The 22,804-nt window shown below is 42.6% G+C and overlaps 1 protein-coding gene across 6 annotated transcripts in view; it reads right to left on the reverse strand.

The window, feature by feature from the left end:
- scn2b (sodium channel, voltage-gated, type II, beta) overlaps positions 1-7,002 on the reverse strand; it is a 41,508-nt gene extending 34,506 nt beyond the window's left edge. For 2 of the 6 annotated variants that reach the window (XR_007250545.2, XR_009442863.1), the window contains exon 1: positions 6,540-6,993. Coding sequence is in view for 4 of the 6 variants with exons in the window: in XM_059638951.1 (XP_059494934.1) it covers positions 6,540-6,618 (79 nt within the window). In the remaining 2 variants the exon portion in view is untranslated. Of the gene's footprint in view, positions 1-6,539 lie in introns of all 6 variants that reach the window. The other 4 variants (XM_059638952.1, XM_048562320.2, XM_059638951.1 and 1 more) reach the window with 3 other exon arrangements.
- Positions 7,003-22,804: the final 15,802 nt, after the last annotated feature.

Genomic DNA, 22,804 nt, shown 5'->3' on the forward strand with positions numbered 1-22,804 from the left:
GTCAGATTTAGGAATTCCATGATTTCTAACCTGTGTGATGGTGGGCTTGGACAGGAAGATAGATACAAGCAGAATGACAGCAGGGTTCACTGCTCTCGGGGGACACTGAATATGTGGCTGAGAAATGTCTTCAGAAAATAAATGGATCATCCTTGTTTGAGGGTTACAGAGGTATTAATAGATCAGATATGTTCTGGAAGGACGTTATAAAGGGTTAGAGAGATTTTAATAGACCAAATTATCTTCAGGAAGGGAATGAATGACTGGTATGAAGCTGTGGAATGAGTTGTGATTTTTTTAAAATTCACTCACAGGATGTGGTCATTGATGGTTGGATGGGCATTTATTGCCTGTCCCTGCATGCCTTTAGAAAGTTGTTGTGAGCTGCCTTTGTGAACTGTTGCAGTCCACTTTCATGAGGTAGATCCATAAGGCCCTGAGGGAGTGAATTCCAGGATTTTGTCCCAGTGACGGTGAAGGAATATATTTCCAAGTCAGGATGGTGAGTGCATCAGAGGCGAACTTGCAAGGGGTGGTGTTCCCATGTATCTGCTGCCCTCGTCCAGATGGAAGTGGTTGTGGGTTTGGAAGGTGAAGGTGAAGCTTTTCTTCTCTTGCACTCATCAGGGAAAATACAGAAATGTCAAATTTGAGATCGCAACAATTTTTATGACAGAAGAAAGGACTGATTAGTAAATTGACGCTAATTGGCTGAAGCATTGCCATGGAGAAAACAATGCGAAACTATAGGTTCCTCCACGATCCCAATCAGGCCAATCAGAGTCAACCTGCCAAACAAATCAACCTTTTCTCCTCTTGTACTCTAAAATGTTCTGAGCTTTCCAAATTTAGCATTTAGCATTTTTGTTTTAGTCTGTAACATGTCAGTAACAGGTCTCTGATTTTAGCAAGGTCCAAGCTCTGCACTACCAAGTACATGTTTAATTGCCTAATTCTCATCTTGAGCTGTCTTGCATCCTCAGAAGATCTGAATTAGATCTGAAACCAACCAGATTCTACTCCTGTAATTGATATAAAAACTAACAAGCCATTAGTGAAAATACTTTCACAGTTTGGATTTATTTTCTAATTTGATTATTGAATTATTGCAATTTGCAATATGGACTGCAGTCAATGTGGGATTTTTGTTAAAATTTGAAAGAACTGCGCATACTGTAAATCAGAAACAAAACCAGAAATTGCTGGAAAGGCTCAACAGCTCTGATAGCATCTGTGGAGAGAAATCAGAGTTAACGTTTCAGATGCAGTGACCCCCTCCTCAGAACCATTTTTTTGTTGTTACCTTTTAATTAGACAGTTTATTTTGAAAGAAGTAAGATTGGTCAGCATTTATTGCCCATCTGTAGATGCACTGAGAAGGAGGTGGCACGTCCTTTTCATGAAGATGATGTTTGCACAATGGTAATTGTTCAACCCTAGACAAAAACCCATGGTATTGGGATAATAGCATGGGTATAGGATTGGCTAACCAACAGAAAGCAGAGTTGGGATAAAGTGGACATTTTCAGCAAGGTAAATAATGGAGTGCCACAGACTTAAGTGCTGGGACCACAATTATTTACACTATTAGGAGGTAGTGAGCGTAATATGATAAGTTTTAATCTGCAGTTTGAGAGGGAGAAGGGAGAATCGGAAGTGTCAGAATTGCAGTTGAACAAAGGCAGCTATGAGGGAGGAGCTGGCCAAAGTTCAATGGCACAATACCCTAGCAGGGATGGTAGTAGAACAGCAATGGCAGGTGTTTCTGGATATAAGGCAGAAGTTGCAGGATCAGTTCATTCCAAAGAGGAAGAAAGATCCTAAGGGGAGGTAGGGGCGGCCATGGCTGGCGAGGGGAGTTAAGGACTGTATAAAGATAGAAGAGCAGAAGCATAACATAGCAAAGATGAGCGGGAAGCTGGAGGACTGGGAAACTTTTAAAGAGCAACAGAAGATAACTAAAAAGGCAAAACGCGGAGAAAAAATGAGGTACGAAGGCAAACTGGCCAAAAATATAAAGGATTTGTCTATTGTCTATTAACCATTTAAGGGCTTTTGGAGAGGAATGGCAGTCTTCCTACCTTGGAGTCCAGAAAGCCCAAGGATTCAAGTCCCACCAACTCCAGAAATATGTCAGAACATATCTGAACAGGTTATTTAAAACTATCTACATTAATGACTTGGATGCAGGAAAATGAATATACTATGGTCAGAATTAAAGATGACACAAAAATAGATGGAAAGGTGAATGATGAGGATGACATGGTGAGTTCACAGAGAGACATGGACACATTAGGTGAATGGGCAAAATCTTGATAGATGTTAAATGATATTGGAGAATCTGAGGTTTTGTACTTTGGGGTAAGAATAGAGGAGCTGAACAGTATTTAAAATTGAGAATGCTGCAGTGTGGAGTGATTTGGGGGTCCTAATGCATGAATCCCAAAAGGTAGCATTTAAGTTCAGCAGGTTATGGGGAAGGCAAATGGGCTTTGGTATTTATTTCAAAGGGAATAGACGATAAAAACAGTGAGGCCTTGCTAAAAGATACAAGGCACTAGTCAGACCACATCCAGAACACTGTGAACAGCTTTGGTCCTCTTAGCTAAGGAAGGATACTCTGGCAGTGGAGGCAGTCCAGAGAAGATGCTCTGTATTAATTCTGGGCTTGGAGGGATTTTTTTAATGAGGACAGGTTGAGTGGATTAGGCTTGTACTTAATGGAATTCAGAAGAATGGGCGGAGAGCTTATTGAAGCATATAAAACTCTTAGGGGATATGGAGAGGTTGTCTTCCCTTGCTGGACAGCCTTGGACCAAAAGACATAATCTCACAGTGAAAAGGTTAAGACAGAAGTAAGGAGGAATTTTTTTCTCCTGCAGAATTCTTCATCACAGAGGGCTAATGAGGCTGGGTCATTAAATGTATTCAAGGCTGAGACAGACAGGGTTTTTATCAGCAAGGGAAACAAGGATTATGGGAAAAGGCAGGAGGTGGGGATCGAGAATGGTCAAATCAGCCATGATTTTATTGAATGGCAGAGCAGACTTGATGGGCTGAATGGCCTACTTCTGCTTCTGTGACTTACGGTTTTATGGTAACTAGCATTCATTTCAAAATTACATCAGGAGTTGCGGTCAGACAGTTCAAAGTTGCAGCTACTCATCCAGTTCACCAGATGGAGTCAGATTTCTGGGAGAAATCTTCATGTTTTTTGTGTCTTTCACAATCTCGAAATGTCCCAAAGTGCTTTATGACCAATGAAGTAAATTGTAAAATGGAGTCGCTGTTAGATATTTTCTTAAATAACTTTATATACCTCCTGAGAAATTGGCATTTGAACTGAGGCCTCCTAGTCCAGAGGTAGGCGTACTACCACGACACCATTAGAGCCCTCAAGTAAATAAGGGAAACATGGCTGCCATTTGTATACACCAAGTTGCCACATAGGAGTGATCATGCCCAGATTATCTGTCTTCATGGCATTTACTGAGAGATAACTATTTATCAGGACCTTCTTGCTCTTCCTAAAAATAGTCTATTTGAGACAAAGGGAATTGTTTAACATCTCACCTGGAAGACAGGTACCCACAGTTCCCCCTCAGTACAGTACTGGAACATCAGCCTGGCTTATACAGTCAAGTTTCTGGTGTGGAACGTTCTGAGTCAGACAGTGAGAGAACCATTGGGCTTATACCCAAGAATGAATAATATTCATTTCTGCTGAATGTCCATGTTGTTATGAAGCCAGATTTTTCAAGTGGGACTCTTTAAAATATGCTACTTGTAACAATATATTAATATTGCTTCAAAATTTAGCCATTAAAATTGAGCCATTTAACAAACTTATAAATCTATGTGGGCTGATTTAGGTGACATTTGTCAGAGCTGCAGTGGAAATTTTGTGGACAAGCTAAGAGACATGACAGCCAAATTTGCTGATGATACAAAACAGGTAGGAAAGTAAGTTGTCAACAGTGTTACAGATAGATTATGTAATTGGGAAAAAACTTGATAGCTAGAATCTAATGTTGGAAAATGTCAGGCATGCCCACTCTGACAGGAAGAATAGAGAAGCAGCATATTATTTGAATGGACAGAGCAGAACTCTCCATAGAGATCTTGGCCAGGGTTCCTGCAAATCTTTTATTCTTTTGCACTGACTTCTAAGTGACTTTGGAATCATAACTTAATGCCAGAAATGGTATTGGCATGCTGATCACCATGCCAGACCCTCAGAGTGGTAGCTTAGAGGGAATATTGATCCTGGCATAATTAGTACTCAGTCATCATCTAACTGGTGCATTTTGCATGCCAACACTTCCATCAAACACTGCCCACCAGTCAGCACCTTCATCTTAGACAGTACAAACTGTTGTTCCCCTTTACACTGGTATTCTTGTGAATGTCCTGATGAGCTCAAGATGAAAAGCTTGGATAAAAGTTATCTCTTTCAGCAAAACTCGACCAAATGGTGACCAAATGACTAAATATAGAATTAGAAATGTCATCTCCCTTTTCTTTTGCTTCCTACTCTTTGTTCTCATTTCACCAGGATGTTAGATCTGTGGTATTTCTGCTTCTCTTATTCTTCCTACTCATCATGCCCCAATGGTATTACATTTTTACTTGGATACCTGACTATCCCAACTACATGGTGTTTTCAAACTTCAGCCTGTATATCAGCTGTTCAATTGTGATTCCTCCACAGGAGAACAGCCATCCTCCAAAATACTGGAGAAAGCTGCAGACTTACAAATGCAGTAAAGTCACTTCATCAAGTGGTTTATCCTGATCCTTCTTCCCATTTGAAACAATAACAACATCTTTACCTTTTTCCCAGACCAGTTTCTGGCTCTTCCTCAGGCACCAGTGGAGGGAGGGTCATCAGAAGGTAGAGACAGACTTAACTAGCAAGGGAGTCAGATGTCATTGTAGATTAGAGAGAAAAGTTGAGTTGAGGCCTCAATCGGATCCTTACTGAATCGAAGTGCACTCAAGGGGCTGAATGGTCTACTCCTGTTTTTAGATAACAAGGTGTAAAGCTGGATGAACTCAGCAGGCCAGGCAGCATCACAGGAGCAGGAAAGCTGACCTTTCATGTCTGGACCCTTCTTCAGAAATGGGGAAGGGGAAGAGGGCTGTGAAATAAATAGAGGGATGGGCAGCAGTGATAGAAGGTGGATAGTGGAGTGGATAGGGTGGGAGAGAAGACAGATAGGACAAGGAGGCAGGGAGGAAGCTAGTAAAGGTGAGTGTAGGTAGGAAGTGGGGGTGGGGCTGGTCAGTGAGGGGGGAGGAGCGGATAGGTGGGAGAGAAGACTGACAGGTCAAGAAGGTGGGGATGAGAGGGGGTCCTGGTTTTGGGATGAGGTCGGGGTTGGAGAGATTTTGAAGCTAGATGCCACCCAGAAACTGGAGGAACAGCACCTCATATTCTGCCTTGGAACCCTACAACGCAATGGTCTCAATGTGGACTTTAAAGCCCTCTTATCCCTGCCTCCTTGACCTGTCCGTCTTCTGCTCCATTATCCACCTTCTATCACTGACCCCCCCTCTCTATTTATTACAGAGCCTTCCCCTTCCCCATTTCTGAAGAAGGGTCCAGAAGCAAAATGTTAGCTTTCCTGTTCCTCTGATGCTGCCTGGCCTGCTGTGTTCATCCAGCTCCACACCTTGTCATCTCCGACTCCATCATCGACAGTTCCTACTATCTCTTCTATTGTTTTTGATTTGTAGAGCCAGTTCTGAGGACATTAATCTGTCCTTTCTCCTCCCTCTGCCTCTCTCTCTCTCTCTCTCTCTCCTTCAGTATATATGTGGACCTGGTCTGTGTTTCTAGCATCTTCATGTTTTAATTTCAGGTCCCCATTGACAGCATATGTTTTTACAACCTCCCATCCACTGAGGTACAGATTCAATCCATCAACACAACACTCTCCCACCGTGGAGCGAACATTAGTGGAAGCAAAACAAATAGTGAGAGCTGGGAATTCCTTTGAAGACCAGCTAACTGCAGTACTGTGTGTACACTGTGGCGAGGAAGATCTGCGAAGATGCGTGACACAGAGGACACATATCTGATAAGGAGGACATTTTGACACACCCAGTAACCACCGTGGAGAGAGCAAGCATTCTGTTTCAATGTGCAAGCTGGCTCTATGTGTGGGTGTCTTTTTAAACAATGCACAATCTGATACATATCAGTAACAACAGAATCTGCCCTGACAAATTTAATGTATAACAGGCTGTGCAAAAATACATTATTAATGTGTAAACAGATAATGGGAAGCTGGTAAGGAATTGCAACCCAGGCTCCTTAATTCACACGTTCAATATTGGATCATACCTTTTCTTTTATTCTATATTTTCGCTATTAAACGAACGAAAAATACGTTAACCTTGTCGTTTTGGCAGGTTCTTGCTGGTTCAGTCTCGACCCTCTCTCTCTGTCTCTCTCCCCCTCCATCTCTGTCTCTTTCCCTCTCTCTCTCCCTAAACGAAAAATCCAGGGCTGAATAAATACAATGACAACTTACCCGAGCCACTAGACAGGAGCATGAGCCCGAGGAAGCAGGAATGGAGGGGAGAAGGAGCCGGGCTAACGTGAAGTTTCATTGCGAATTAGCCAGGGATGGAGGGCCAGACGAAGGAGCAGGGGGAGGAAGTTGCTCCGGCTGGGTAGCTGAAGCTATGGGTCTGGCTGACGGGACTGAGCGAGCTGTGTTCTGGGCTGGAGCAGCAAGGAGCTCACATTGTGTGGCTTGGGGAGCAAACCCGTTCGAATCCGTGACAAATGAACGCACCGCAACTGGAGTGGGTTGACATGTGAACCAGTTCCAAATCAGCAGGGTCTGCAAAATTGGGGCCGCTTTCCTCGGGGGGTTGGCGGCGGGGGGGTGCTGTAGGGAAGCCTTGTTGCTGGGCGCCACAATGTGCTATTCCTCCACACTTTTATCCCCTTATTTGGGCTTTGAATAAGCAGGACGTTAACCATTTCAGGTACACTATAACTGCTGCGCCTAAAGGGAAGGAGGAACAGAGGAATGGAACGCTAGATTTGTCACGAAGAGAGATGACAGGAGGCCGGAGTGAAGCTTAAATACTGGCACAGAATAGTTGGGCCGAATGGCAATAATGCAAATACTCTGTAAAATGTTTTCTGAAATTAAAATTATTCAAACGTGATTTGCCTATTTACTTCCTTTCCATTCAGAATATTTTTAATTGATGTTTATCATTTTAATCTAAATTTTAGATTTTAGCTCTTTTACACATTCTAAGATTGATCTCAGTTTCTGTCTGCATCCTTCCCTCTCTCCACCTTTGCCCCGCCCATTCATCATCCCCTCTCTCTCTTTCTCCCCTCTCCCTCCATATGCTCTCGCATCACTTCCCCACTCCCTTTGTCTCCTCTCCTCCTACTCCCCTTTTGCCATTTCCACATTCATTCTGTCAAAGTCCTCACAATTTAAGAACAATACCCAACTGCATCTCCTCTTAACATTCTTTGTCATTGTGGGAAAAATCTTACATGTCAATAGACATTAAATATCTCAATATTGTGAGATAATTCTTCATAACTAAAATTTCTTGGCCCTGGATTTATCCTTGGGAATTATACTACAAGTATCCAATATCTAATCTGCTTTAGGGTGATCAAAGCGTTACTACTCTGCACCCTTTTACAAATTTATCACTACCTCTTTTGATGTTTCAGCATGTATCCCATTTATAAAAAAACATAATGCGTTGGCCTTGAAAACATTTACCTACTACACTGACACTTTCAGTCCTCTTGCATCCCTCTAAATGCACTTCACTATCTTTCCATTGGCTATCTTCTCCCAGTTACTCCTCAGAATATTTTACCTTGCTCGTGAAACTGCATTTGCCTCATGCTTGCCCAACTCACGAATGTATTTTATTGTCTTTCTTGGAACTCTTCACTTTTTCTATAGCTCAGTTGCATGGACTCTAAATCAAATTGCAGATTATCTGCACAACAAGAGGACAAGTGGATTATGGGTTGCACCATTTTCACCCTTTTCTAGTCCACTTGATTTCCTTTTGGCCCACTTTCTATCCATTCTGTTGCATCTTCTCCTATAACAGAGTCTGAAATTTTTGCAACAAGGCTCCTGAGAGAGAGAGTATTAAAAGACACCTGACCAATATCAGCCTGGAATCCCTTTACCCAGCCAATCAGTCTCTACCTCATAAAAATCTATAAAATTTGGCAAACATGACTTGCTTTTAATAAATCCACTTTCAGTTAACCCATCCATTTCTAGATGCTCATTACTTTGTTCTCAAAAATTACTTTCATTGAATTGAATTTGGACCGATATTAGGTTGAATAGTCTGCAGTTATCTGGTTCATCTGTGTGTGAACAAGAATGTTCCCTTCATTACCCTCCATTCTCACCTCACAATTCACAATGTTTTACAACTATGGCCCTTCTTCAGTTTCTTACAGCTATCTAAGGTGTATATATACAGTGATTTATCAACTGTGAGTGGGCTAATTGCTTTCAGAGTGTCTTCCTAATATTCAGTTTTTAAAAAATTCACTCATAGGAGGCTCCCAACACCTGGAGATCTGCCAGCACGTGGAATCCATTGAGAGACTTGCTGCTTGGTCCAGGACACTCCTGAAAGGACTGGTCTTGATGATTAGAGTTAAGTATGCTCCTTTCTCCCAGGCTTTGGAGCAGGGAAGATGGTAAATGTTAGTCGATGTGGTACCAAATATTTCAGCCTCTGAGCCAAGGAGTTATGGGGCTCAGACTGGGGGCCCACGGACTTCAACACAAAATGGAGTCTAACAATCCTAGTGGAATGCCAAGTGGAGCACCGCAATGTGGGAAGCGCCATCTTTAGATTGAGACCTAAGATAAAGGCTGTGTCTATCCTCTCCAGTGACCGTAGAAGATCATGTGGCATTAAATTGTAGAAAATCACAGCAGTTCCCCAAAGCCCTAAGATCAAGCAACGTTGTAAAAACAGATTATCTGGGTCATTATCACATTGCTCTTTATGGGATCTTGCTGTGCACAGATTAGCTGCATCACCAAAGTGACTACACTTCAGAAGAACTTCATTGCCTGTAAAGCATTCTGGGATGCTCTGAGACTGAGGAGAGATGTTGTACAAATGCAAATGTTTTCTGTGCAGCTCCATTATTCCAATAAAAGGCCCTCCACTCAAAAGTTTAACTTGGTTTCTCTTCCCATTGAGAATGCCAAAGCTGCTGAGCATTTCTAGAGTTTTCTGTTTCTGCGACCCAATGTAATTACTTCCTCTCTGAGGTTCTGAACACGTAAGGCTTCAAAACTGCACAGTGAAACTGTGTTTAATGGGCACACTCTTTGTGAGTAAACTGCTTTGTTGATAAAGAGGATATTTTTTCTTACAGAGGGAGTCAATCTGTGGAATTCTTTACTGCAGAGGGATGTCAAGGCTAAGTTGTTAAGTACATTCAAGTCTAAGAGATATTTTTAATCAGTAAAGGAAATCAATGCTTTGAGGGAAAAGTCTGGGAAGGAGAGTTGAGCATTGTTAGATCAGCCATGATCTTAATGAATGATACACTTTTCTTACATCTTATGGTCATATGGTAATTTGTATTCATTACAAACTTACATCAGGAATTGCAGTCAGATCATTCAAAGTTGTAACTACCCATACAGCGTAGTAGATGGAGAGAGTATTAGCTTCTGGGAGAAGTTTGCAGTACACTGATGTCTTTCACGACCTCCTACATCTTGTGGTCTTATGATTTGTTTACAGGATCTCAACAGAACGGAGTTCAGATGATCAGATGTCACTGTTCTTGTGGTGTAGTACCCTGCCCTGGAACCAGCATCTCTGGATTCAAGTCTCACTTCAGCACCTGATGGTCAAGGAAGACACATTCACAACACGGTCAAAGGGTTGAGCATCCACATACCAATTCTTCCACCACATACCAGTGGTAAGAGTGAGAGAAATTCCAGGGAAGTAAGTTTGAACCCCCACCATCACTATTACAGCCTGAAGGTCCATCATGCATGGAGCTGTGCACATTCTCAGTAACTTCCCAGACACCTGCGATGAGCATCCAGATGGCTGTTTTGGATCTGCTCAATACCAAAAGCAGGAGCCTTAACCCTTGTTCTGGCTCTAGTAGATTTAGGGGTTGGTTCCTTGCCCTACCCTGGTGGAGATCATGACACTTTTGGAGTGGGGGAATTGGGCAGAGAAGAAGAAGAAGGAAGTGTCTCTGAGATACATTTAAGTAATGAGAAATAAGATGACTCATTTTGCTCTTTGTTCCCCAAATTTTAAAGAAAATCAGAACAAGTTTGACACAGGGCTTTTCACTGAAATAGTATTTCCTTAATATCATAATCTGGATAGAGCATTTATTAATACAATATTTTTTGACGGGTATTGACTTATTACAATTTTATAATTGGATTGAGAAGTTATGTTGTGCTTTTTAATGCGCTCAGATGGAATCATTTTGTTGAGATCAACTGGAAGTTCAGGAACCAGTCTTGCAGAAGGAATTTGAGTCACTCCATGTTGTTTTTCTCTATTCTATGTCAGTCGCACTAGCAAGGCCAGCATTTATTGCTCATCCCTAAATGGCCTTGAGCTGAGTGGCATGCTCAGCCATTTCAGAGAGTAGTTAAGAGTCAACCACATTGCTGTAGGTCTAGAATCACAAGTAGACCAGACAAGGTTAGGATGTCAGATTTCCTTCCCTAAAGAACGTCAGGGAACTGGATGGGGTTTTACAACAATTGATGATAATGTCTTGGCCACAATTACTGAGACTGGCTTTATATACCAGAGTTTATTAACCAAATGTAAATGCTACTAGATGCTGTGGTGGGATTTCATCCACCAATCCCCAAAAATTTTATCCTGTGCCTCAGAATTAATAGCACAGTGACATTCCACATTATCCACCATCTTCATCAAGCCAGAACAATCTGACGTAGCCTGCAAGAATTGTGTTTGCCGTTGCTGTTAACAAGATAATGTATACAGCCTCAAAAATTCCAATGATCATCCTGAAAATCCAAAGGCAAAACTGCATGGGAATGTTCTCCAGGTACAGGAGCATTGGTCACATTAGGTTTAGGAAGATCATTGAGTGTCTTTGATTGTAAGATTGAGCGCTGGAGACAGAACAGAGACAAGAAAATGTTAGGTACAAAATATGCAGCAATCATTTACAAATAGCAGGCTAATTTTCTGAGCGTTCCCAAATAGTTCACCCAGGAACTGTCTCCACAAACCCATAAGACCATAAGACACGGGAGCAAAAATTAGGCCATCTGGCCCATCAAGTCTGCTCCACCAGTCGATCATGGCTGATAAGTGTCTCAGCCCATTTTTCTCCCACCTCCTCCCCATAACCTTAGATAGGTTCCTGGTTGTTAGGAGTATCAACCTCTGTCTTAAATGTACTCAATGACCTGACCTCCACAGCCTTCGGTGGCAGTAAATTACATAGTTTCATTATTCTCCAGTTGAAGAAGCTTCTCCTTAAAGCTGTTCTAAAAGGTCTTCCTCATAATTCTAAGGCTGTATCCTTGGGTCACAAACTCCAAAAATATACAACAAATGAATTTTGAATTGCTAGAGATGCCAATGGTTTTAGGTTGGGAATTCCAGATCTGAGGCAGTGTACTATTATGTGAGAGGATACAGAGGTGAGCAACAATAATAGCTCCTATTGTTTGGAATCTATGCTTTACCAATGATAGTGAATTTGGAGGTAAGAAAGGAAAAAAAACTCCCATATAATGTTTGAGAATGTGAATAAGACCAATAATACTGAACTGGACAAATTGTTCACTCTGTCGCATGACTCAAATCTGAACATACTCGAGTGAAAAGTGACAGACTGAAGAATAAGCAGAAAAATCTTTTAGAAGTAAATTAAATTTATGCACATGTTGCCAGACTAGCCAAATGGATCAGAAAGCAATCAACCATTTAACTTTAGAGATAACAAGGTGTGGAGCTGGATGAACACAGCAGGCCAAGCAGCATCAGAGGAGCAGGAAAGCTGATTTCAGGCCTAGACCCTTCATCAGAAATTGAACAATTCAACTTTAGCTGTACTTCTCAAGAAAGAAAGTTGTTGGGGAATTTGGTGAGGTGATGGTAGCATGGAGGGAGTGATTTCTTGAGTAGATGGGATTGTGAGGAATGGTGGCAATTTAAATAAGAATGGGGGATATGGTAGGAAAATGAATGACTGGGATTGAGAGATACATTGGTAAGATGAATGAGTGGGATTGTGGGATATAGTAGGAAGGTTGAGTGGGTGGGATCGAGGGATACAGTGGGAAGGTCAGTGAGTGGGATTGAGAGATAAAGTGGGAAAGTCAGTGAGTGGGATTGAGAGATACTGTGGGAAGGTCCGTGGGTGGGATTGAGGGATACAGTGGGAAGGTTGAGTGGGTGGAATCAGGGGATACAGTAGGAAGGTGAGTGTATGGGATTGAGGGATACAATGGGAAATTGATTTGGTGGGATGAAGAGATACTGGATGAGAGATTGTTCGCTGAGCTGGAAGGTTCGTTTTTAGACGTTTCATCACCGAACATCATTTACAAAATACCTTGCAAGAACTGTGACAAACACTACATTGGACAAACTGGCAGAAAGCTAGCCACCAGGATACATGAACATCAACTAGCCACAAAAAGACATGACCCACTATCACTAGTATCCTTACATACAGATGAGGAAGGACACCACTTTGATTGGGACAACACATCCATCCTAGGACAAGCCAAACAGAGACATGCACGAGAATTCCTAGAAGCACGGCATTCCAACCGGAACTCCATCAACAAACTCATTGATTTGGAGCCAATCTACCACCCTCTGAGAAAAATAACAGGAAATGACATCACCAGCGCAGGAAATGACATCACCAACCCAAGGAAGCCTAAACAGATAAATAGAAAGCAGGACATAACACCAGCGCTTCACCGGAGGCTCATTGATGATGTTACCTAGAATAGTGACAAAACGTCTAAAAACGAACCTTCCAGCTCAGCGAGCAAACTCACATCCAGAACCTCAACCTGAGCTACAAATCTTCTCAAAAACTCGCTATGAAGAGATACATTGGGAAGATTGAATGGATGGGATTGAGGGATACAGTGGGAAGGTGAGTAGGTGGGATTGAGATCACTGAGAGAGTGATGAGTCTGTTGGCCACTTTCTGTTACTGGAGCATCTTTACACAATTTGTGTACCCAATGGTTGATGGTACTCAAAAAAAAATACAACTTGGACAAGCACACGAGATGCCATAACATACTTGAAGCTATGGACCATTACATTGAGGGTTGGATTAAAATGAATAGTTCCCCATTGACTGATGCAGAAAACTATGGTCCAAATGACTTGCTCCTGAGCTGTAAAACCTATTGTGTTTCTCTAATTCACCACTGATTGTGGATATCAGTTAGTCACGCAGGCAATGTCATGTCCTGACCTCATTCTCCCAACAATATTACCATTGTTACATAAGTTTCCTCTTCACCGTTCTTTGAGTCCTTATTTTTCATCTCCTCCATGGCTTTATTTTGTCTCTTGATCTGGACTGGGTTTCGGCTGGTCACAGTGACGTAGCGCACTATTTCCTGATGGTTAGTGAACATATTTGTTTAATCAGCTGGAACTGCACCTTAATGTCACCTTCACGTTCTAATTTAAGTCCATCCCCCACTCCTGCAAAACCCTCTTGTGTTTCTGAAATGCTGCACGGGTCAAGGTGGTGTGTGGGTGGTAACTGCCTGGGCCATGTCCCACAATTGATCTGCTGATTCCAGCTGTGACAGAATTAGAAAATTGACTCTCTCACTGTTGGAGAAACATCCTCTCCCATTCCTGCTCCAATATGACCACATTGAAAAGCAGAGCAGGCTCAAAGGGCTGAATGGCCTACTCCTGCTCCCATTTTCTATGTTTGTTCACAAGGTTAGCCCTGGGACAGAAGATGAACGAAGCCTGCAGAAACAAAAATGATGTTTAGCATGTCCCACAATATGTCTATCATAATAAGCGTATCATGTTGGGTCACGTTACTACACTGTTAATCTAGATTAATGCACTGGAGAAATGAGTTTAAAACCCATCATAGCAAATAATTCAAGTAACTTAATATATTTGGAATAAAGAGATGTTTGGCAGTAATGATGACCGCGAAGCCACCAGATTGTGGCAAAGAACCATCTGGTTCATTTAATGGCTCTCAAAAGTGGATATTGCCATCTTGATTCAATCTGGCCTCCATGTGACTCCAGACCCACAGTAATGTGGTTGCCTCTCAGCTGCCTTCTGAAACAGCCATTCTGTTGATCAAACTGCTAAAGAGAGGAAGCATTGGGGGTGAAACTACACCATATGGTTCACGAAGGACAATAAGCATTGACATCGCCAATCATGAATGGATTAAAAGTGAAAGCTCTCTCCATCTCTGTCCACTAAAAGCCATGCCATTTCCTGGAGGAAGCAAGAAGCCAGTTTTAAAAATCTAAGCTGCACTGAGGAGGAATATTTGGGAGATTCTGTTTCCACCCTCCTACACCATGAATTCCTTGAAATACATGTACTTTGTAAGAGGTTACTTCAGTCTGAGCCACACAGATTCAGTTCCTACTTGGAAGAATTCAGAAAATGGGTGTCAACTCATGAGCCACCATCTTGATCTAGAGGCTCACTGTACACCTGTAAAAGGACCAGCCCCTAACATCTAACTACAGCCCAGCCTCACACAACAAAAAAATTGTGAGTCCTGGTCCTCCCTAATCCACGTAATTGGATCAAATTGTCAACTAGGACACAATCCATTCCCCCCGCTCCATTACCATATTCAACCTCAATCAGATCATTGGGTAAGGGAGACAAAGGAAAAGGCAGGAAAATGGAGTTGAGGGTTATCAGATCAGCCACGATTTCATCGAATGGCGGAGTAAACTCAATGGGCTGATTGGCCTATTTCAGCTCTTGCAACTTCTGATCAATCATCCTCGTATCTATGCTGGGAAAGTAAGACTTCAGTAAATACTGCACTAACTATGAAGAATTGCTGGATGAACTTAGGTGGCTCAGTAGTTAGCAATGCTGCTTCACAGTGCCAGGGACCTGGGTTCGATTCCACCCGCAGGTGACAGCATGTGTGGAGTTTGCACGTTCTCCCTGTATCTGTGTGCGTTTCCTTTTGGTGTTCTGATTCCTTCCCGCAGATGTGCAGTTTAGGTGAATTGCCATAGAAAATGCAGGATTTAGTGGGTTAGGTAGGAGCGTAGGTCTGGGTGGGATACTCTTCAGGGGGTTGGCATAGACTCAATGGGCTGAATGGCCTGCTTCTACACTGGAGGGACTCTGTGATCACTGAATCTGTGTTGACTGTAGTTAACACGTTTCAATGACTGAGGAAACTAAATGGATGTTCAATATTCTGGATTGTTAAAAGTTTACACTAAAATTTGTACATTAAAGTGCCCCTTACCTCTGAGTCTTCAAGCCCTCCTGGATATGTTCTGCTTATTGATGCAGAGAATAGGGGAGAAAGTTAAAGATTATTCATTGTGTGAAAAGGAAGATGACAGGTTAACTCGTTTAAATTCTTGCTCCTTGATATGCGTACCTTTGACTTCTTATTGACCATTTCTTCCATGTGCTTCCAAGAATAAGTGCAACAAAGAAAATGACAACACCTGCTGCTGTTGTATATATGATTATATTCTTTGGAACTGCTTCCACTAACATAGATGGTCTTAAGCTCCGTGTGCGTTTGGCGTCTGAAGGAAATAGAAACGTTCAAATAAATTTAAATGTAAAATCTCTGCCTTGTTGCCCAAAAAGGCATTGATATCACAAAGTTAGCAAGTCAGTTGTGTTTCAGGAGAATCTCACCAATAACCGTCAATTGATTCAAGCCCCGATCCTGGATTTAAGTGAGGAAGCGAGACAAACACATCAGTGTAGTATAGTCAGAGGTTTGGATGAGATGCTAAACCTCACTGTTTTGTTGAATCTGCCAACGTCTTACTGAAAGTAGCTCAACATTTCCATACCAAGATCTAATCATCAACCAACACTTGATTAATCGGTTGTGATAAATTGGTCATTCTTTGCGGTGTTTTGTGTGCTAAATGTTGGCCATTTTTATCCACGTTACATCAGTGACTCTGCTGAAAGTTATCCACCACTTGGTGAGCATTTTGGGATGTATAAAGGACAAACAACAGTGACACAATTGCAGACATAATGAGGTGTAGAGCCGGATGAACACAGCAGGCCAAGCAGCAGCATAGCAGCAGGAAAGCTGACATTTCGGGCCTAGACCGAAACGTCAGCGTTCCTGCTCCTCTGATGCTGCTTGGCCTGCTGTGTTCATCCGGCTCTACACCTTGTTATCACAGATTCTCCAGCATCTGCAGTTCCTACTATCTCTGTGGCACAAGTGCAGGCTCTTCCATTTTTTCATTTAATTTCCTGAATATTTAGCAGCCCCACCAATAGATTTAGTGATTGCTCTCTCTTTGTGGAAAGTTCCATCCATGAGCTGTGTGTGTCAGAATATGGGGAATGCTCTGCTTGTTTTTGCATCCATGAACTTAATTCACGAGGTTATTGTGAACAGGAGGCCACATAGACCGGTTTTAAATAATTACCCACTCACATTGTACTATCTTGCAACATTAAACTTTACATAAAACACATATGATGTAAACCCTTTCAGTTAATTCCCAGAGGATTGAATTTCAAATGATCAAACTCATTCCCATTCACAGTCAATACATAAAATTCCAACAGACAAAATCCCTTCACATTCAATTCCAAGTATCCACCCCAATCCACTCTCTCACCGTTCCCAATTTATGGAAGTACATCGCCTCAGTTCTTAGACCGTAAGACATTGGAGCAGATATAGGCCATTCAGCCCATCAAGATATCTCTACATTCAATGAGATCATGGCTGACCTGATAATCCTCAACTCTGCTTTCCTGCATTTTCCCTTAACCCTTAATTCCTGTACTGACTTAAAATTGATCTATCTCAGCCTTACATGTATTTAACAGCACAACCTGTACAACCACAGATTAACCATTCGCTCAAATCCTTCTATCCTTCTATCTCACTCTTAAATAGATGATCCCTTGCTCTGGCATTATGCCCTTTGTTCCTAGATTCACCCACATTTTAAACAACCTGTCTGCATCTTACCCATCTGGTTCACTAATGCACTTTCGGGAAGGAAACTGCCATCCTTACCTGGCCTGGCCTACATGTGACTCCAGACCCACAGCAAAGTGGCTGACACTGAACTGCAATTAGGGATGGTCAATAAATGCTGCCTGGCCAGCAAACACCCTCATCCTGTGAACGGATAAAGAAAAAATTTCTGCGCTGTGGTTCTTTGTTGGAAAAGTAATTCAGAAAGATATAATGGATATTTTTAAAGTCAGTCTTTCTTTTCCAACCCTCCCCTTTTATAGAATCAAGTGCAGCGGGAGATAAAATATGCTTTGAGGTCAATGCATGGATGAGCATTTCAACAGTGGCGTTATTCTTTGCAGAGGTCCAAGGCTACAGCAAATTGTACGACAATACCGAGGATTCCCATGATGGTAAATGTTGTTAACAAAACAGGGAAATGGGAATTCCACATAGGGAAGTGGATTTTGGCCAACATTTTACTTGATTCCCTCACACTGGGCAGCGAGTTGAACTTTGCATTGTTCTTGAAACCCGAGACCAGGTGACATGGAGGAGCAAGAGTAAGTCATTTTAACTCCTCACATCTGCTCTGTCTTTGTAGTCCATGGCCATAAAAAAAACCCTACCAAGCCCCTTTATATTTCAATAAAGTCTCACTTCATTTTTCTAAACTCCAATGAGGACAAGCCCAACCAACCCAATCTCTCCTCAGAAGAAAATCTCTCCATACCCAGGATCAGCCAAGTGAACCTTATCTGGACTACCTCCAATGCCAGTATATCTTTCCTTAAATAAGGGGCCCAAAACTGTTACAGTATTCCAACTGTGTTCTGACTTACCTTTGCACAGCACTGTTAGATCAGTTCTGCTTCTGTAGATGCTGCTGGACGACCTCGGGATCCGCATATCACAAGTGAAGGAACCTCTGTCGCTGCATTCCACTTCAGATATGAGAATGGAGCCATTCCTTTGTCCAATATCACCCATCCACTGCAGTCTCGGGGAGAATACACTGTCCTGCACAATCACACTGAGGTTTTGGTAGTGAAAGAAAATCTGTGTCGGAATCAACAAAGAAATTAACTAAAGATTAAGCATAGCGTTAGATAGAGCAAAACACCCTCTACAAATGCTCCCTGCCAGGGACAGTACAGGGTTAGATACAGAGTAAAGCTGCCTCTACACTGTTCCCATCAAACACTCTCAGGTACAGTAAGGGGTTTGTTCAGTGTAAAGCTTTCTCTACACTGTCCTAATCAGACTCTCCCAGTACAGGGATGGCACGAGGTAAGATACAGAGTAAAGCTCCTTCTGCACTGTCCTCATCAAATACTCCCAGACCTGGCACGTCACTCGCTGGATCTACAATTAAATTAATTGATCTCATTGAAACTAAATTGAAACTGAACTCTGAAGAAGTGCAGATTAGTGACAAGTTCCAACATCAGTCACTTCACAATTGCCCCTCAGCTGAGGAACAGCACAGTTCATTGTACAGTCCTTGGCTAACTGTTTTCTGGTGCAATGTGAAAACGTCTCTAACAAACATATTCTATATGCTAACCAAGCAACTCTCTCTTGTTGACCGTTATTAATTATCATAGCCTTTGAGATTTGGTAATCTTGTGATTCTATCCTGATTTTAGTACAAGAGAAGAAATTTTGATAAAATGCAATACACAGTCCATTATCTTAATGATGTCAGAGATGGTTTCTACGAAAGTGGAATGATGTCTGCAAAATGGGCTGAGAAATCCAACCTCACCTGCAGAAACCTGCTTCAATGACGGGATAAAATAAGTTAGGCCAAACAAGTTCACTGACTAAAGTGTGTCAATGATGGTGGGCTGAGGCAACATGAACTGACAGAGAAGACTGTTATGGGTGGTATCACTGCATAGTCTCTGATTGATGGTGGTGGTTTTATTACTCTTAGGATTATAGAATCCCTACACTCTGCTCATCAAGTTCACACTGCCCTCCCCCCAAAGACCACCTCACCCCAACCCACCCCTGTAACCCCCATAGCTAATCCACTTAACATGTACAGTATAGGACAATTTAGCATGGCCAATCCACCTAATCTGCACATCTTTGGAATGTGGGAGGAAATCAGCGCACCTGGAGCAAACTCACACAGACCCGGGGAGAATGGGCAAACTCCAGACAGAGACAGTCACCCAACAGAGGGATTGAACCCGGGCCCTTGGCACTGTGAAGCAGCAGTGCCAGCCACTGAGCTACCATACCACCCACTTCTCTGGTCTTGCCTAGTCATCCAGCACATTACAATCGAGGAACAGTTCTGAGGAAGGGTCACCGGACCTGAAACGTTAACTCTGTTTTTTCCTTCACAGATGCTGCCAGACCTGCTGAGCTTTTCCAGCAACTTCTGTTTTTGTTCCTGATTTACAGCATCTGCAGTTCCTTTGGTTTTAATTACAATCAGAAGTTGGTCAGCTCAGTTGGCTGGTTGGCTGGTTTGTGATGCAGAATGATACCAATAGCATGGGTTTGCTTCCTGTATTGGCTGGGGTTACCATGAAGGACTCTCCTCCACAATCTCTTCCCCTTGAGATCCTCACATCACACCACCACCAGCTGTGTGTCTCTCTAATGAAAGAGTGGGGCTACAGTGGCTTTACTTGTACTGTTAATTCAGTTATAGCTGCGCACAGTAAATCTGAAAGAGTGGAAATACTCTGTCTGTAACTTACTGAAACTATTGTGAACTCTGTGCTGCTGAAATGCTGCCATGTGACAGGGAATGAACATCGGTATAGTCTTTTTGAGAGGGAACATAATTAGAGCAGGCACCCAATGATTTATGCTCATTTAGAATGTGCTTTGGTGCACAGTTTCTGCAGATACTGTGTAAAATTTACCAGGGGTTGCTGAAAGCTCCGGATGACAACATCGCTGCCGTAAATGGTAACAGCTGTTGCCATATTTGATTGAAAAACAAGTTATAAATCATGTTGGTAAAATGCAGCCACTGAGAGCGACAGAGAGCTCTGGAACACATCACTCACCAAGACCTCCTCGGTATCACTGTCAGGGCTGTACAACCATTCCAGTTTGATGTTGTGCTGTTGAACGTCAGCTTGGTATTCGAGTTTGCAGTCCAAACGTAACTCCATTCCCTCCTTGACAACCAAGGATTTCGGGGTAGAGATACCAATCGCTAACGTGGAGCAGATACCTGAAGGACAGAAACCAACACCCAATACCCGTTGATGGGTAGAAGCCTCAGTACCTGGGCTGACAGGCAGTGGATTGATTCCCACTGTTGGTGACGTTGCATTTGCTATTCTTTAGGCTGTACATAAACTACACAGACACCTTTGAGTCATAGAGTCATACAGCACAGAAACAGACCTTTTGGTCCAACTCATCCATCCTCACCAGACATCCTAATCTGAGCTGGTCCTTTTTGCCAGCATTTGGCCTGTATTCATGTAACCATTCAGGTACCTTCTAAATGTTACAATTGTACCCGCCTCCACACTTGCCCTGGCAGCTCGTTCCACACATGCACCAATCTCTGCGCGAAAATGTTACACTTCAGGTCCTTTTTAAATCTTTCCCCTCTTACCTTAAACCTATTGGAGTGGATCCTAGACCATAAATCTCTCCTGAGTGTCTGTTATTCTATGTATAAACCATGAAAACTCTACAATTAGATTCAAGGCTGTAAATCTCTTGGGTACAAACCCCTGAACCCTGTGATTAGATTCCAGACTATCACTCTCTGTTGCATATCTGTCATTCAATGTATAGACCACACAACCATCTTGATTAAATTCTAGCCTGCAACGTGCTCCCAGGTATCTACTGTCCCCAGTGTCAACTGTCTAGACCCTGCAAATACATTCCAGCCTGTATGACACAAATTCTAGTATCTGTTTCTGAGCGCAAACCGTAACAGTTATTAGCTACAAATATATTCATTAGCATTAATTACAGCCGAGGAGGTGATAACTATGAGGCTCAGTAACCGTACACTTGCACAATATATGACAAAGAGCAGTGGTCACAAATCTGCTCCCTGGAAATGTGACTGCAGACATCCATTGGTCTGTAAATCAACCACTAATCATGTCTTTAACTTTTCTAACAAGTCTATGGTCTTGCCCTTTATCAAACGGCATTTCCAATGCCACCCCTCTCATCAATCCTTCGACTTACGTTGTCAAAGAATTCAGTCAAACTCACGACTTACCTTGGCTGGTGTTTATTTATTATTTTAGTAAATGAAAGCCAACTGGTGTTGTCCCTGTCAGCAATATTAATTTTAAAAAGACCCTGCAGACCTTCCTGCACAGAGTAAGAGAAGTTTGCATAAAAGAACCCAAGTTGCTAAACCTGAGCCAAAGCCACAAAGCTACCTGAATTGCATTACTGTATGAGATATGGAAACCTTGTCAAGGCAGAGCCCATCTTTAGTACCACAGGCCAAAATAATCATGCTTAATTTAGGGTTAATTTGCTTCAAGGTATTAAAACTATTGTGAATTGAAGTCAGCTGGCTGCAAAAAGAGAAACTGCGGGTTTGCATATGATTGCCAGGCAACGTGGTGAACCTGCAGGCCGGGTTTCCTCTTTCCATCAAAATTAACACTCTCCTGTGCAGCAAAGCAACTGCGTCAGACATTTCAATGATGCTCTTTTGGTGTGAGTCTCAGCAAAGAGACAGCTGGGATCATACCTATCAGTATCTGTACAGAACCTGGACAGATTGTACAAAGGATACGATTTGTGGAACTCAGCAAAAATCTTAGACACTTTGCATTCAAGCCATGCTATCTTTGTCTCATTAGAGTTTAGGAGAGAAAGCTGTCCTATGAGAAGTGGAGTGGGTTTGTAGTCCTGCAGTTTAAAAGGAGGTGATGCCATTGAAATGTAAATTTAGATGGGACTTTCCTGCCTAAAAGTAACAGGAAAGGTAGTGGATGGGTGATTACTGCAATGAGTTGATGCCAAGAAGCTACCTACCCCTACCCCCCAAATGTTTTTGGGGTAGTTTCATGGGCAACCTTTCTGACCCTGAATAATTGAGGCCTTTAAGAGGTTAATTAATGGCATCTTTAAGGGCCTCAAACTGCCCAATCAACTTTGTCTCGAGAGAAAAATGGCAATCTTCTCACTTGTTACAATGAGGTAGATCACCAGCTGCAGTTGGGGGTGGGGGGTTGAGGGGTGGAGAGGTGGTGGGAGGGGGTCGTGGGATTGTGAGGGGGGGAACAGGAAATCAAGACATAAATGAGGGTAATAAAATGTGAGGCTGGACGAACACAGCAGGCCAAGCAGCATCTCAGGAGCACAAAAGCTGACGTTTCGGGCCTAGACCCTTCATCAGAGAGGGGGATGGGGGGAGGGAACTGGAATAAATAGGGAGAGAGGGGGAGGCGGACCGAAGATGGAGAGTAAAGAAGATAGGTGGAGAGAGTGTAGGTGGGGAGGTAGGGAGGGGATAGGTCAGTCCAGGGAAGACGAACAGGTCAAGGAGGTGGGATGAGGTTAGTAGGTAGATGGGGGTGCGGCTTGGGGTGGGAG

This window comes from Stegostoma tigrinum, chromosome 32 (assembly GCF_030684315.1).
Source record: "Stegostoma tigrinum isolate sSteTig4 chromosome 32, sSteTig4.hap1, whole genome shotgun sequence".
In the NCBI taxonomy this organism is placed as follows: domain Eukaryota; kingdom Metazoa; phylum Chordata; class Chondrichthyes; order Orectolobiformes; family Stegostomatidae; genus Stegostoma; species Stegostoma tigrinum.